The 13,885-nt window shown below is 39.1% G+C and overlaps 1 protein-coding gene across 1 annotated transcript in view; it reads right to left on the minus strand.

Annotated features, from left to right (window-relative positions):
- Positions 1–5,451: 5,451 nt before the first annotated feature.
- CES5A (carboxylesterase 5A) overlaps positions 5,452–13,885 on the minus strand; it is a 39,046-nt gene continuing 30,612 nt past the window's right edge. Inside the window, 3 exon segments of the mRNA XM_079906269.1 lie at positions 5,452–5,868; positions 5,933–5,987; positions 7,932–8,081. Coding sequence (XP_079762395.1) covers positions 5,628–5,868; positions 5,933–5,987; positions 7,932–8,081 — 446 coding nt within the window. The 3' untranslated portion in view covers positions 5,452–5,627.

Here is a 13,885-nt window from a genome sequence, read left to right on the forward strand (position 1 = left end):
GCTGAGTGTGTATACATATATATATATATATATATATATATATATACACACACTCAGCCATACACACACACACACACACCCCCCACATCTTCTATGTCCATCTATTGATGGGCACTTAGATTGCTTCCATATCTTACCTATTGTAAATAATTCTGCAATGGACATAGGGATACATATACCTTTTCAAATTAGTGTTTAGGTCTCCTTTGGAAAAATACCCAGGAGTAAAACTGGTGGATCATATGGCAGTTCTATTTTCATTTTTTTGAGAATTCTCCATACTGTTTTGCATAGTAACTGCACCAAATTTACATTCCCACCAACAATGCCAAGGGTTCCCTTTCCTCCACATCCCCAACTCTTGCTATTTGTTGTCTTTTTGATGACAGCCATTCTAACAGGTGTGAGTGATATCTCATTGTGGTTTTGATTTTCATTTCCCTGATGATTAGTGATGCTGAACATCTTTTCATGTGCCTGTTGGCCTTTGTATATTTTCTTTGGAAAAATGTCTGTTCAGGTCCTCTGACCATTTTAAAATCAGGTTGTTTGTTTTATCGATGTTGAGTTCTGAGTTCTTTGTATATTTTGGATATTAACCCCTTATCATATATATCATTTGCAAATATCTTCGCCCATTCAATAGATGGCCTTTTTGTTTTGTTGATAGCGTCCTTTGCTGTGTAAAACCTTTTTAGTTTGATGTAGCCCCATTTGTTTGTTTTGGCTTTTGTTTCCCTTACCTGGGGAGACAGATCCAAAAAAAAATATTGCTAAGACTGATGTCAAATAATGTACTGGCTATGTTTTCTTCTACAAATTTTATGGTTTCAGGTCCTACATTCAAGTCTTTAATCCATTTTGAATGTATTTTTGTATATGGTGTGAGAAAGCAGTCGTTTGCTTCTTTTGCATGTTGCTGTCCAGTTTTCCCAGCACCATTTATTGAAGAGGCTGTCTTTACCCCATTAGATACTCTTGCTAACTTTGTCCTACATTAATTGGCCATATAAGTGTGAGTTCACTTCTGGACTCTCTCTTCTATTCCACTGATCTATGTGTCTTTGTGTGTGTGTGTGTGCGTGTGTGTATGCCAGTATCATACTGTTTCGATTACTGTGGCTTTGTACCAGAGTTTGAAATCAAGAAACATGATACCTCCAGTTTTGTTCTTCTTTCTCAATATTGTTTTGGCTATTCTGGGTCTTTTGTATTTCCATACAAATTTTGGAAATACTAGTTCTAGTTCTGTGAAAAATTCCATAGGTATATTGATAGGAATTGTGTTGAATCTGTAGATTGCCTTGGGTAGTAGGGTCATTTTAACAATGTCAATTTTTCCAATCCATGAACATGGTATATCTTTCCATTTGTTTGTGTCATGTTCAATTTTTTCATCAGTGTCTTACAGTTTTCTGAGTACACGTCTTTTATCACCTTAGTTAGACTTATTTCTAGGTATTTTATTCTTTTTGATGTGATTGTGAATGGAATCGTTTTCTAAATTTCTCTTTCTGGTAGCTCATTGCTAGTGTATAAAAACACAACAGATTTCTGTATATTAATTTTGTATCCTGCAATTTTACTGAATTCATTGATGAGTTCTAATTTTTTTTCAGTGGTGTCTTTAGGATTTTCTATATATAGTATCATGTCATCTGCAAACAGTAACAGTTTTACTTCTTTCTTCCAATCTGGATTCCTTTAATTTCTTTTTCTTTTCAAAGTTCTGTGGCTAAGACTTCCAGTACTAAGTTGAATAAAAGTGGTGAAAGTGGGCATCCTTATCTTGTTCCTGACCTTAGAGGAAATGCTTTCAGCTTTTCACTATTGAGTATGATGTTACCTGTGGGTTTGTCATATATGGCCTATATTATGTTGAGATTTGTTCCCTCTACATCCACTTTTTTGAGAGTTTTTATCATAAATGGATGTCCAAATTTGTCAAAAGATTTTTCTATATCTATTGAGATTATCATATGAATTTTAGTCTTCAATTTGTTGATGTGGTGTTTCACAGTGATCAATTTGCAGATATTGAACTATCCTTGCATGTCTGGCATAAATTCTGCTTGATCATGGTATATGTTCCTTTTAATGCATTGTTGAATTCAATTTGCTAATATTTTGTTAAGGAATTTGCATCTATGTTCATTAGTGATATTGACCTGCAATTTTCTTTTTTGTGATATCTTTGCCTGGTTTCAGTATCAGGGTGATGTTTGCCTTCTGTAATGAGTCTGACCCAGGTCATTTCAAATTCCTCCTTCTGCCCTGGTTCTCCAAGCATGTGAAATTTTGTGTGTGCCCTTAAGAACGGAGACTCTATTTTCTACAGCCCTCTGTCTCTCATGAAAGTTAGACCCACTGGCCTTCCAAGCCAAATGTTCTAGGGGCTCATCTTCCCAGTGCAGGACCCCTGGACTGGGGAGCCCAGTGTGGGGCTTTGACCCCTCACTCTTGAGGGGAACCTCTGCAATTGTAATTATAATCCTGTTTGTGGGTTGCCTATGCAGGGGTATGGATCTTGACTATATGACATCTCTGCGCCTCCTACCCATCTCATTGTAGTTCCTTTTAAAATTATTATCTTTAATTATACAAGATCTTTTCTGCTAGTCTTCAGGACATTCTCATTGATAGTTGGTCTGTAAATAGGTGTAATTTAGGTATGCCCATGAAAATAGGTGAAATTGGGATCTTCCTACTCTGCCATCTTGGCCATGCCCCATAAAAGCTGATTTTTTAAAGACCCTCTGGCAACTTGGAAAATACATATGACACATGCTTAAGGCTCAGCAGTTCTTATTCAGGGTGTGCACTGAACACGTAAAAACTGAAAATACAGAGTCCCAAGTCCTAGCCAAGAAGATTATGCCTAAGTTGGACTGGGTGTGGAAGGGCACTGGATTTTAGAAAAACCCTCCAAGTGTATCTTCTACTTACACCCCATATAAAATTCTAAATTAAATGAAAAAAACCTGGATGTCAACTGTCATTTTTTTTGCGGTACATGGGCCTCTCACTGTTGTGGCCTCTCCCGTTGCGGAGCACAGGCTCCAGACGCACAGGCTCAGCGGCCATGGCTCACGGGCTTAGCCGCTCCATGGCATGTGGGATCTTCCCGGACCAGGGCATGAATCCATGTCCTCTGCATCGGCAGGCAGACTCTCAACCATTGCGCCACCAGGGAAGCCCTCCAACTGTCATTTATATTTCAACTTTAATTTGATAAAACATTTAATTGCATGTGGGCAGGAACAAGGAAGGAAGAGGGCCCTGTATCTGGATGAAGTGGATATATGCTCCCTCCTGCAAGGTACCAACCAAAATAAGAACCATATTTGATGACACTAGGACTGCAAGCAGTATATAAATAATGTGTAATTTCATTTAATATAATAATATTTAAAAATATGAGTTGAGTGATATTTTTCTAGCTGTTAGTTTTGCCAAATACCAATGTAGAAATTAGCCTTCTGCAGCTGCAGAGGCAACTGAATTTCCAGCTTGCTTGTATGCGGCTCAGTCCCTCTTTTAACAACCATAAAATGGCCCGAACATCACTGACCCACAACTCTCAAAATCACCTAAACTAGAGATAATCCAACAGCTTTGGACCATCTGCTGAGGGAGGCAGGCAGCATGGCAGGAAGAGTCTTGTGCTGGAGAGACAAGAGACTCAAGGCCTGGTGTTGACTTGCTGCTAACTCACAAGTCATCTTGGGTGAGTCCCTTCCCCCGTGCAGATTACTGTAAAATGAGAGGTAAGGGGTCCAAACTTAAACACCTTCAGGGGGCAGGTAATACCAGTGAGTGAAATGGGCCAGGACCAAGACAATGGAGAATAGTGAAGACTGGGGAAAGTTGAGAGTTCATGCCTTTGTAAAGGGATAGCCACTCCTCAGCTCCTGCAGATTGTTTTATCAGGGTTGCTGAGAACAGTTATGAAGGTTGTGCACTGCACAAGGACACTATTTCAGAGGACATGTCATTCATATCATAGATGTAGATATTTTCTGTAGAGGGTTTTGAGGAAAGGATACCTTATAATTTGCACGAAGGTGTTATATGGGCTTTCAGAAGCCCTAGTTACCATGTGGGAATACAGTTCTAATGTTGCCGGATCTGTTGTTGTTGTTTTTGAGAAGCTGGAAATATGGCTTTTAATGTAAAATGTCCCTAATTTAAAATTAGGTGGAAACTAATTCCAAAACATATTTGACATTGTGTGAGCTAACCAAAACTCTTCTGGAGGTCAGATTCAGGCTATAAGTTGAAGATCTCTGACCCAGAAGAACTGTAAGTTACTGACACTTCAGAGACCCTCCTATTCTATGTACCTCGTGTAATTTTGAAGGAATCAGAAATAAATAGTAATTACCTGGGTAAATTGTATGGATGTAACAGGAATTATATGGATATAAAAAGTAAAAGTGCATCCTTTGAATGATGGTATGTATAACATTCTCCCTACTTATCATCTGGTTAACTTTAATTCATCCTTTCTTATTACAAATGTTATTTCTCCAGAGAGAGCTTCCTAAGACTTTCACCTCAATAAGGTTCCCCTCTTACACTTTCTTAAAACACCTTCCTTTACTAAATGCATTCTTCAACTTTGTATCTTAAGATAGTCACTTGTGTGAATGTTTGCTTACTGTCTGTTTGCTCACCATTTGATGGAGAGTATGTCTTTGTTAACTGTTGTAACCCCAGTAGGGCTATTGCTGGTACATATCAGGCACCCAACGTAGATTTATTGAATGATGGATTAGTCTCCACCCCATCAGTAAAACATCCCTTCTTCTTGGAAATCTCTGACTGAACTTGCTGCCTGGTGTTTGACTTCTGCATTCCAGAACTTGGAGGACGTCTGTTTTCCATTTCTGAGCAGGGTCTCTGGTGTGTCCCTCTCCCCGACATAACTCCTGAGCCAGAGAAGAGAGCCAGTTCAAGGCAGTGATGTTCGGGACATCCATGCTTGGTTCGTGGCTAAAACCCACCTAGATGGGGGTTGGAGGACACATAATTCAGGTAACACACACCAAGACATGTTAGAAAGTTCACTTCATCTTGGATGCTGGGGTAGAGGGGGAGAGTTTTCAGCCCATAATTAAATTCTGCTCCCTGTACATATTTTGCATTCTTATTTTATTTTATATGAGTAACAAGATCATTATGATGCCAACTAATAGGCCAGCCCTCCTGCAGATTTATTGAAGAAATCTGGTAGCTTTCCAAGGCAAATTGCGTTGTTTTTTTTTTTTTTTTTTTTTTTTTTTGGTACTTGGGCCTCTCAGTGTTGTGGCCTCTCCCGTTGTGGAGCACAGGCTCCGGATGCGCAGGCTCAGCGGCCATGGCTCACGGGCTCAGCCGCTCCGCGGCATGTGAGATCTTCCCGGACCGGGGCATGAACCCATGTACCCTGCATAGGCAGGCGGACTCTCAACCACTGCGCCACAGGGAAGCCCCAAATTGCATTTTTTGACGTTGAAAATAATTCTTTAAGGATCATCCCCAAGTTCCCAAAACATCAGCTAAAGCAGTTGACTCCGTAAAGTAGCTAAACACAGATGAAGCTAATGATTGTGGGAGAAACCGCAGAAGGAGAAGGAAAACCAGAATCACACAAAGATAGGAGCAAAAGAGAAAATGAAAGGCAGGAGCAGAGAAAGGAAGGTTAAGAAAGAAAGAGAAGCAAGGAGCGTTCTGGAAGAGGACATCATCAGGGGGAGGGTGTCCGTCCAAAACTCCAGCTCCAGCTCTTTCAGTCTCTGTCCCACGCTCATGTTCAAGTCCAGCTGTAAGTATTCCTCGGTCTGATCGTAGGCCGGCCACAGGGGCAGGCCTTCCCCATTAGGATTCCTGGAAGTGAGAGATTTTCAGCCTCAAACACCTGGTTACAGAGGATGCTGGGAGGTTCACTTACCCATTCCGAGCAAAGTTAGCCCAATATAGCATCATGTTCCTGCTCAGCTGTTTCACTGCACTCATTGCGTATTTGCAGATACTGACTTGCCTGAAGAATCATGGTTCCAAATGGTGGAGGCTGAACACACATCTTCCCTGACCATCCAACACTCTTCCTGCCCTTTCCACGGGACTGCAAGTTCCTTGGGGACAGAGACACCTCTCTCTCTCGATCAATCAATCAATTATTGTACTTCTTTATTTGAAAATGTAACACTGCTTAAAGCACAAAGTTCAAAATGCAGGAAGTATATCTAATGAAAGTAAGTTTCTCCATCTCTTCCCTCTAGTCACCCAGTTACCAGCCTCAGAGGCAACCATTGTTACCACATTCTTGAGGGAACTTCCGAAGGAGTCTAGACGTGCATGAGGGTTTAAGCAGACACTTTTAACACACTTGATGCTACAGTGGACACACATTATACATCTTTCTCTTTCACTAAAATTGTATCCAGGAGTTAGTTCCATATTGCTGCCTATAAACCTTCCATTTACTGTTCTTTGTTGCTCTATAAATATACAATACATAAATATATATATGTAAGTATATAATTCATGTATCCAGTACTGTATTGATGGGTCTTGACATTTTTTTCAATCTTTTGCTCGTAAAAGCAATGTTTTAGTGTGTGTTTGTGTGTGTATATTTTTGCACATGTGGAAGTCTAATTGCATAAAAAATTCCAGAAGTTGAATTGCTGGGCTAAAAACTACACGCATTTTAAATTTTGATAGAGTTTTCCATTGACATATGAGGTTATCAATTTTCCCCCACCTGCTCAAATACATTATGTAAAATGTTCTTCTCAACCTTGATCTATGAAAAATGAGTCCTTGGTCAAGGTTAGTTTTTAATCCTCTTTGCTATGAGCGAGGTTGAATGGATTTTTATGTTTAAAAGCCACGTTTCCCTTTCCATAAACTATTTATATCTGTTACCCAGTTTTTGACTGGGTTGTGTTTTTCTCATTGATTTTATGAGTTCTTTAGATACCAAGGAATTTAACCCTTTGATACATACATATGTTGTTCATTTTTTCCATTTTTGAGAGTCCATGTGCCCATCACATAGTACAGGTTCAGTGATGGTTACTGAGTAATAATAATAGTAATATTTCTTAAGCACTCACCATATGATTTATGAGAATTGTTTCATTTAATCCTTATGACAACCTAGGAGGTAGTTCTGTTAGTATTGGCATTATAAGATAAGAAAGAATAAATAAAACAATGAACAAACCGCACCGCACAGACACACTCTAGAGGAGAGGTTCTGTCCTTTTCACGGAGAGGCTAGCATGAACTGGTTAAGAGCCTACACTGTGCAATTTTTTAACTAAATAGTTTAGTCATAACTCCTGTGTGTAGTTCTTATGGTTTTTTAAATTTTGATCACCTCATCTGATTGGCTTATTATTTTAGGCACTGAACAGGTCATAAATTCAGGAATAAATGAGCTAACCTCACCAGAAACAGTTCACAAGCATTTACATTAGATCACCTGGATCCAGACAACTTTCAGCTGCAATTATGAAAAATGTGGTTCTTGCCTTTGAAAGCCCTGAGTGGTAGCCTCACGGGAGCTCTGGGAAGGGCAGGGAGGGTGAGACCAGATGTCAAAGAGAAGGAAGTAAGTGGGTTTTTTTTTTTTTTCAAAAAAAATCAGATTGCATGAGTGCCCCCAAGTGCCCACCCCTATAGGCTTTAGTCCAGAGAAAAACACTCATCAAGCAAATGTTGGCCCCTCTTTTTCATGGCCTCTTTTTCTAAAACTACGAGTGGAGACATTCTCCAGCGAAAGGTTGTGTCTGTAAACCACCAGGCCGGTCCTCCCAGCCCCTGCATAGTGTTGCGGTTGGTGAGGCTTCGCGCTAACAATGGAGATTCTCATCTTCTCCCCAACTCGTCCCAAGCTCGTGCTCCTGCAAGAGCAGGAGCCCCTGAAGCCAGTTTCTTACCAGACATGACAATGTCGCCCTTCAGGAAGGCACGTCCAAAGACAAAGCGGATTTCATCAGTGTGATCAGCTTTGACAAAAGGTGGCTTCTTATCCTTTAAGCACTGGGGCCGACGCTGAAACTCATAGAAGTAGACAGGTGCACCAGCATCTGCAGAAAGGTAGGAAGGGTTTGTGGCAGGCATGCATGCAGGGGGCAGTAGGGGCTGGCCCTGCATTTCCATCCATCTAGTCTGGGATCCACAGACTCGTGGGTGGAACAGCCCAGAGACAATGTGAGGCTAGTGTTTCCTGCTACAGTGGCCCTCGTGCCCCTGGAGACAGAACTCACTACCCCTCAGGGTGGCCTGAGAGGGCAACAGTACTACTTCTCAAAAAAAAACCCTTTATACTGATCCGAGATCTACCTCCTTGTGACTTCCTTTGTTTGACCCTGGTTCAACTGTCTGGGAAAAACAGAACAAAATTATTTCCTGCTACCAAGATGCTCTGCTGCATCCTATGTTTCTTCACCTCTCTTCTAAAGGTCTTTGCTCTGTAATTTCCCCTCTTTCTCTGCATCATCAGTTTTTCTCTATTGGATCATCACCATCAGTAGCAAACATGCTTACAAAGTCTCTCATTAAAGCACACACACGTGTGCACACACATATGCACACACATATGGGCACACACACACAGAAGCACACACAAACATATCAATACATACTCTTGGTCTCAACTTCCCCTCCAGTTACTGGCTTATTTCTCTAAATTCCTTCTAGCAAGCCTTACAGTGAACTTGCCTTATTATCTCTGCTTCCTTTCCTCTCATTTTCTCTTTTAATAGAAGTATCATGTATGGACCATAAAAAGCACAGATTTTAAGTGTACATTTTGATGAGTTTTTACAAATGCATGCACGTTCATGTAAATACCACCCCAAGCAGGATACAGAGCATTTCCATCACCCCAGAAGTTCCCTTGTATCTCCTTCTAGTCACTCTACCAAGAGAAAACCAAAGTTTTTATTCCTATCACAATTGATTAATTTTGCTTGTTCTTGAACTCTGTATGGAATAACACAAAATGTACTCTTTTGTATCCGGCTTCTTTTGCTCAGCATAATGCTTTTGAGGTTCATCCATGTTTTGCCTGTATCAGTAATTGACTCCTAATCACCAAGTAGTAAGCTACTGCATGAATATACCATAAATTACTTATCCATTCATCTGACGATAGACATTTTGGGCTCTTTCCAATTTTGGGCTATTATGATTAAAGCTGCTGTGGATATCCATATACAAGTCTTTTCTGTGGTTGAGTAACAGGGTAGGTGTATGTCTATAAGAAACTTACAGTTTTCCAGGGTGATTGTAACCACTTCACATTCCCACCAGAAGTTCTGAACATTCCACATCCTTGGCAATACTTTTTGGTATATGGTTTGAGTTTTTAATATTAGCCATTTTAGCAGGTGTAAATGGTTGCCTCATTTTGGTTTCATTTTGCATTTCCCTGATGACAATGTCGAGCACCTTTTCATGTGCATTTTGCTTTCATTCATCCTCTTTAGTGAAGTGTCTTTTCAAGCCTTTTACACATTTGTAATTGGATTATTTGTCTTTTCACTACTGAACTGTAAGAGTTCTTCTATTCTGGATATGATTTTTTTGTCAGATTTGTATTGTGAATATTTTCTTCCAGTTTGTGGCTTGCTTTTGCATTTTCTTCACAGTAATTTTTAAAAATCCACCAACATAAAAGTCAGCATTTTAACAATTTCAAAGTGTATAATTCAGTGGCTTTTAGTACGTGCAGAATGTTGTGCAACCATCACCACTATCTAGGTCCAGAACATTTTCATCACCTCAGACAGAAACCCAGACCCATTCAAGCAGTCATTCCCTCACTCACCCCTCCCCTTACCCTTGGGAATTTTATGGTGCTATAGATTTGCCTACTCTGGACATTTCACATAAATAGAATCACACAACATATAGCCTTTTATGGGCTTCTTCCACTTAGCAGTTTTTCCAGGGTTCATCCGTATTGTAGCACGTATCAATATTTCATGGCTAAATTATAATCCATTGTATATATATACACCACCTTTTGTTTATCTATTCACCAATTATGAACATTTGGGTTGTTACTTCTTTTTGGTTACAATAAGGCTGCTATGAACACTCATGTAAGATTTTTGTTTGACCACCTATTTTAAAAAAATTTTTATTGGAGTATAGTTGCTTAGGAGTGTATTTGCTGGGTTGTTGATACTTCTACGTTTAACTTTTTGAGGAACAGCCGAACTGTTTTCTACAACGGGTGCACCATTTTACATTCCCATCAGCAGTATATGAGTGTTCCAATTTCTCCACATTCTCAACAACATGTTATTTTCTGGATTTGTTGTTGTTGATTTTTGTTTGTTTGCTTATTGTAGCTACTCTAGTGGATGTGAAGTGGTATCTCGTAGTTATGATGTTCATTTCTTTAATAACAAATGATGTTGATCATCTTTTCATGTGCTTATTAGCCATTTGTATATCTTCTTTGGAAAAATGTCCATTCAATCCTTTGCCCACTTTTTATTTGAGTTGTTTGGGCCTTTTGTTTGTTTGTTTGTTTACTTGTAAGAGTTCTTTATATATTCTGAATAATAGACCCTTATCAGATATATGATTTGCAAATATTTTCTCCCATTCTGTGGGTTGTCTTTTCACTTTCTTTATATTGTCCTTTAATGCACAATAATTTTTAATTTTGATAAAGTCCAATTTTTTTCTTTTTTGTTTATATTTTTGGTGTTATATCTAAGAATCCATTGCCAAATCTGAGGTCATAGAAATGTACTCTGTTTTCTTCTAAGAGGTTTACAGTTTCATCTCTTACATTTAGGTCTCTGATCCATTTTGAGTTAATTATTTTTTTAACATCTTTATTGGAGTATAATTGCTTTACAATGGTGTGTTAGTTTCTGCTTTATAACAAAGTGAATCAGCTATACATACACATATATTCCCATATCTCCTTCCTCTTGCGTCTCCCTCCCACCCTCCCTATCCCACCCTTCTAGGTGGTCACAAAGCACCGAGCTGATCTCCCTGTGCTATGCTGCTGCTTCCCACTAGCTATCTATTTTACATTTGGTAGTATATATAAGTCCATGCCATACTCTCACTTCGTTCCAGCTTACCCTTCCCCCTCCCCATGTCCTCAAGTCCATTCTCTATGTCTGTGTCTTTATTCCTGTCCTGCCCCTAGGTTCTTCAGAACCATTTTTTTTAGATTCCATATATATGTTTTAGCATACAGTATTTGTTTTTCTCTTTCTGACTTAACTTCACTCTGTATGACAGTCTCTAGGTCCATCCACCTCACTACAAATAACCATTTTGAGTTAATTTTTGATTATGGTGTGAGGGTAGGGCTCAATTTCCTTCTTTTGCATGTGTTATTCAGTTGTCCCAGCACAATTTGTTGAAAAGACTATTTTTTCCCCATTGAATAGTCTGGCAGCCTTGTGTAAATCAATTGACCATAGATATATATAGGTTTATTTCTGGACATTGATCTGTTTGTCTATTCTTATGCCAGTAGCACACCACCTTGATTACCATTGCCTTGTAGTAAGTGAGTTTTAAAATCAGTAAATATGAGTCTTCCAGCTTTGTTCTTTTTCAAGATTATTTTGGCTATTCTGGGTCCCCTGAAATTCCATATGAATTTTAGGATCAGCTTGTCCATTTCTGCAAAAAAGGAAGTCAGAATTTTGATGGGAATTGCATTAAATTTGGGAGTATTGCCATCTTAAATCTAAATCTTCCAAACCATTTATTCTTTCATTTCTTTCAGCAATGTTTTATAATTTTCAGTGCACGTATCTTGTACCTCCTTGGTTATATTAATTTCTAAGTAATTTATTCTTTTTGATGCTAATGCTATTCTAAATGAAGTTGTTCTCTTAATTTCATTTTTTGATTGTTCACTGCTAGTGTGTAGAAATAAAACTGACTTTTGTATGCTGATCTTGTATCCTGAAACTTTGAATTTATTAACTCTCATGGTTTTTTGTGGATTCTTTAGAATTTTCTACACATAATATCATGCCATCTGTGAATAGAGACAGTTTTGCTTCTTTCTTTCCAATTTAGATTCCTTTTAATTTGTCCTCGCTAGAACTTGAATAGAAATGGTGGGAGGAAACATCTTTATCTTGTTCCTGATCTTAGGGAAAGATTTCAGTCTTTCACCACTAAGTAAGATATCAGCTGTGGGTTTTTCACATAAGTCCTTTATCAGTTTGAACAAGGTCCTGTGTATTCTTAGTTTGTTGAGTGTCTTCATCATGAATGTGTGTTGAATTTTGTCAAATGCTTTTTCAGCATCTAATAAGATAATTGTGTGTTTTTTCCTGTATTCTATTAATAAGGTATATATATATATATTTTTTGCGGTACACGGGCCTCTCACTGTTGTGGCCTCTCACGTTGCAGAGCACAGGCTCCGGACGCGCAGGCTCAGCGGCCATGGCTCACGGGCCCAGCCGCTCCTCGGCATGTGGGATCTTCCCGGACCGGGGCACGAACCCGTGTCCCCTGCATCAGCAGGCGGACTCCCAACCACTGCACCACCAGGGAAGGCCAGGTATATTATATTGATTGATTTTCATATATTGAACCATGCTTATATTCCTGGGATAAATCCCAATTGATTATGGTATACAATCCTTTTAATATGCTAGATTCAGTAGCTAGGATTTTGTTGAGGATTTTTGCAACTAGGCTCATATGGGATATTGGTCTATAGTTTTCTTTTCTTGTGATGTCTTTGTCTGGCTTTACTATCAGGGTACTACTGGTCTCACAGGACGAGTTACGAAGTATTCCCTCCTCTTTCACTTTTTTGAAAGGGTTGAGAAGGATTGGTTTTAATTCTTTAAATGTTTGCTAGAATTCACCAGTGAAGACAACTGGTCCTGGGATTTCCTTTGTTGGTAGGGTTTTGCTTACTGATTCAATAATTTCTTTTGTCATAGGTATATTCAGACTTTCTATTTCTTCTTGAATTGGTTTTTGTAGTTTTTGTGTTTCTAGGAATTTCTCAATTTCATCTACCTAATTTGTTGCCATACACCCGTTCATAATAATCCTTTTTATTTCTGTAACGTCTGTAGTAATGCACCCACTTTCATTTCTAATTTGAGTCTTCTTTCTTGGTCAGTCTGATTAAAAGTTTGTCAATTTCGTTGTTTTTCTTTTTTTTCAATAAACACTCTTTTATTTTTATTTTTTAAATTAATTAACTTACTTTTATCTTTGGCTGCATTGGGTATTTACTGCTGCACGCAGGCTTTCTCTAGTTGTGGCAGCGAGCAAGGGCTACTCTTCGTTGTGGTGCGTGGGCTTTTCATTGTGGTAGCTTCTCATTGCAGAGCATGGGCTCTAGGTGTGCAGGCTTCAGTAGTTGTGGCACATGGGCTTAGCTGCTCCACAGCACGTGGGATCTTCCTGCACCAGGGATCAAACCTGTGTCCCCTGCATTGGCAGGCAGATTCTTAACCACTGCGCCACCAGGGAAGTCTCTGTTGTTTTTCAAAGAACCAAATTTTATATTCATCCATTCTCTCTATTGATTTTATACTCTATTTCATTTATCTCTGCTCTTATCTTTATTATATTCTTCCTTCTGGTTGGATTTACTTTGCTCTTATTTTTCTAGTTACTTAAGGTGGAAGGTTGGGTTATTGATTTGAGATTGTTTTTGCTTTTTTTTTTTTTTTAAGATGTTAGGGGTAGGAGTTTATTATTTATTTATTTTTATTTTTGCAGTGTTGGGTCTTCGCTTCTGTGCGAGGGCTGTCTCTAGTTGTGGCAAGCGGGGGCCACTCTTCATCGTGGTGCGTGGGCCTCTCACTATCGTGGCTTCTCTTGTTGGGGAGCACAGGCTCCAGACACGCAGGCTCAGTAGTTG

The sequence above is a fragment of the Stenella coeruleoalba genome (assembly GCF_951394435.1).
Source record: "Stenella coeruleoalba genome assembly, chromosome: 20".
In the NCBI taxonomy this organism is placed as follows: domain Eukaryota; kingdom Metazoa; phylum Chordata; class Mammalia; order Artiodactyla; family Delphinidae; genus Stenella; species Stenella coeruleoalba.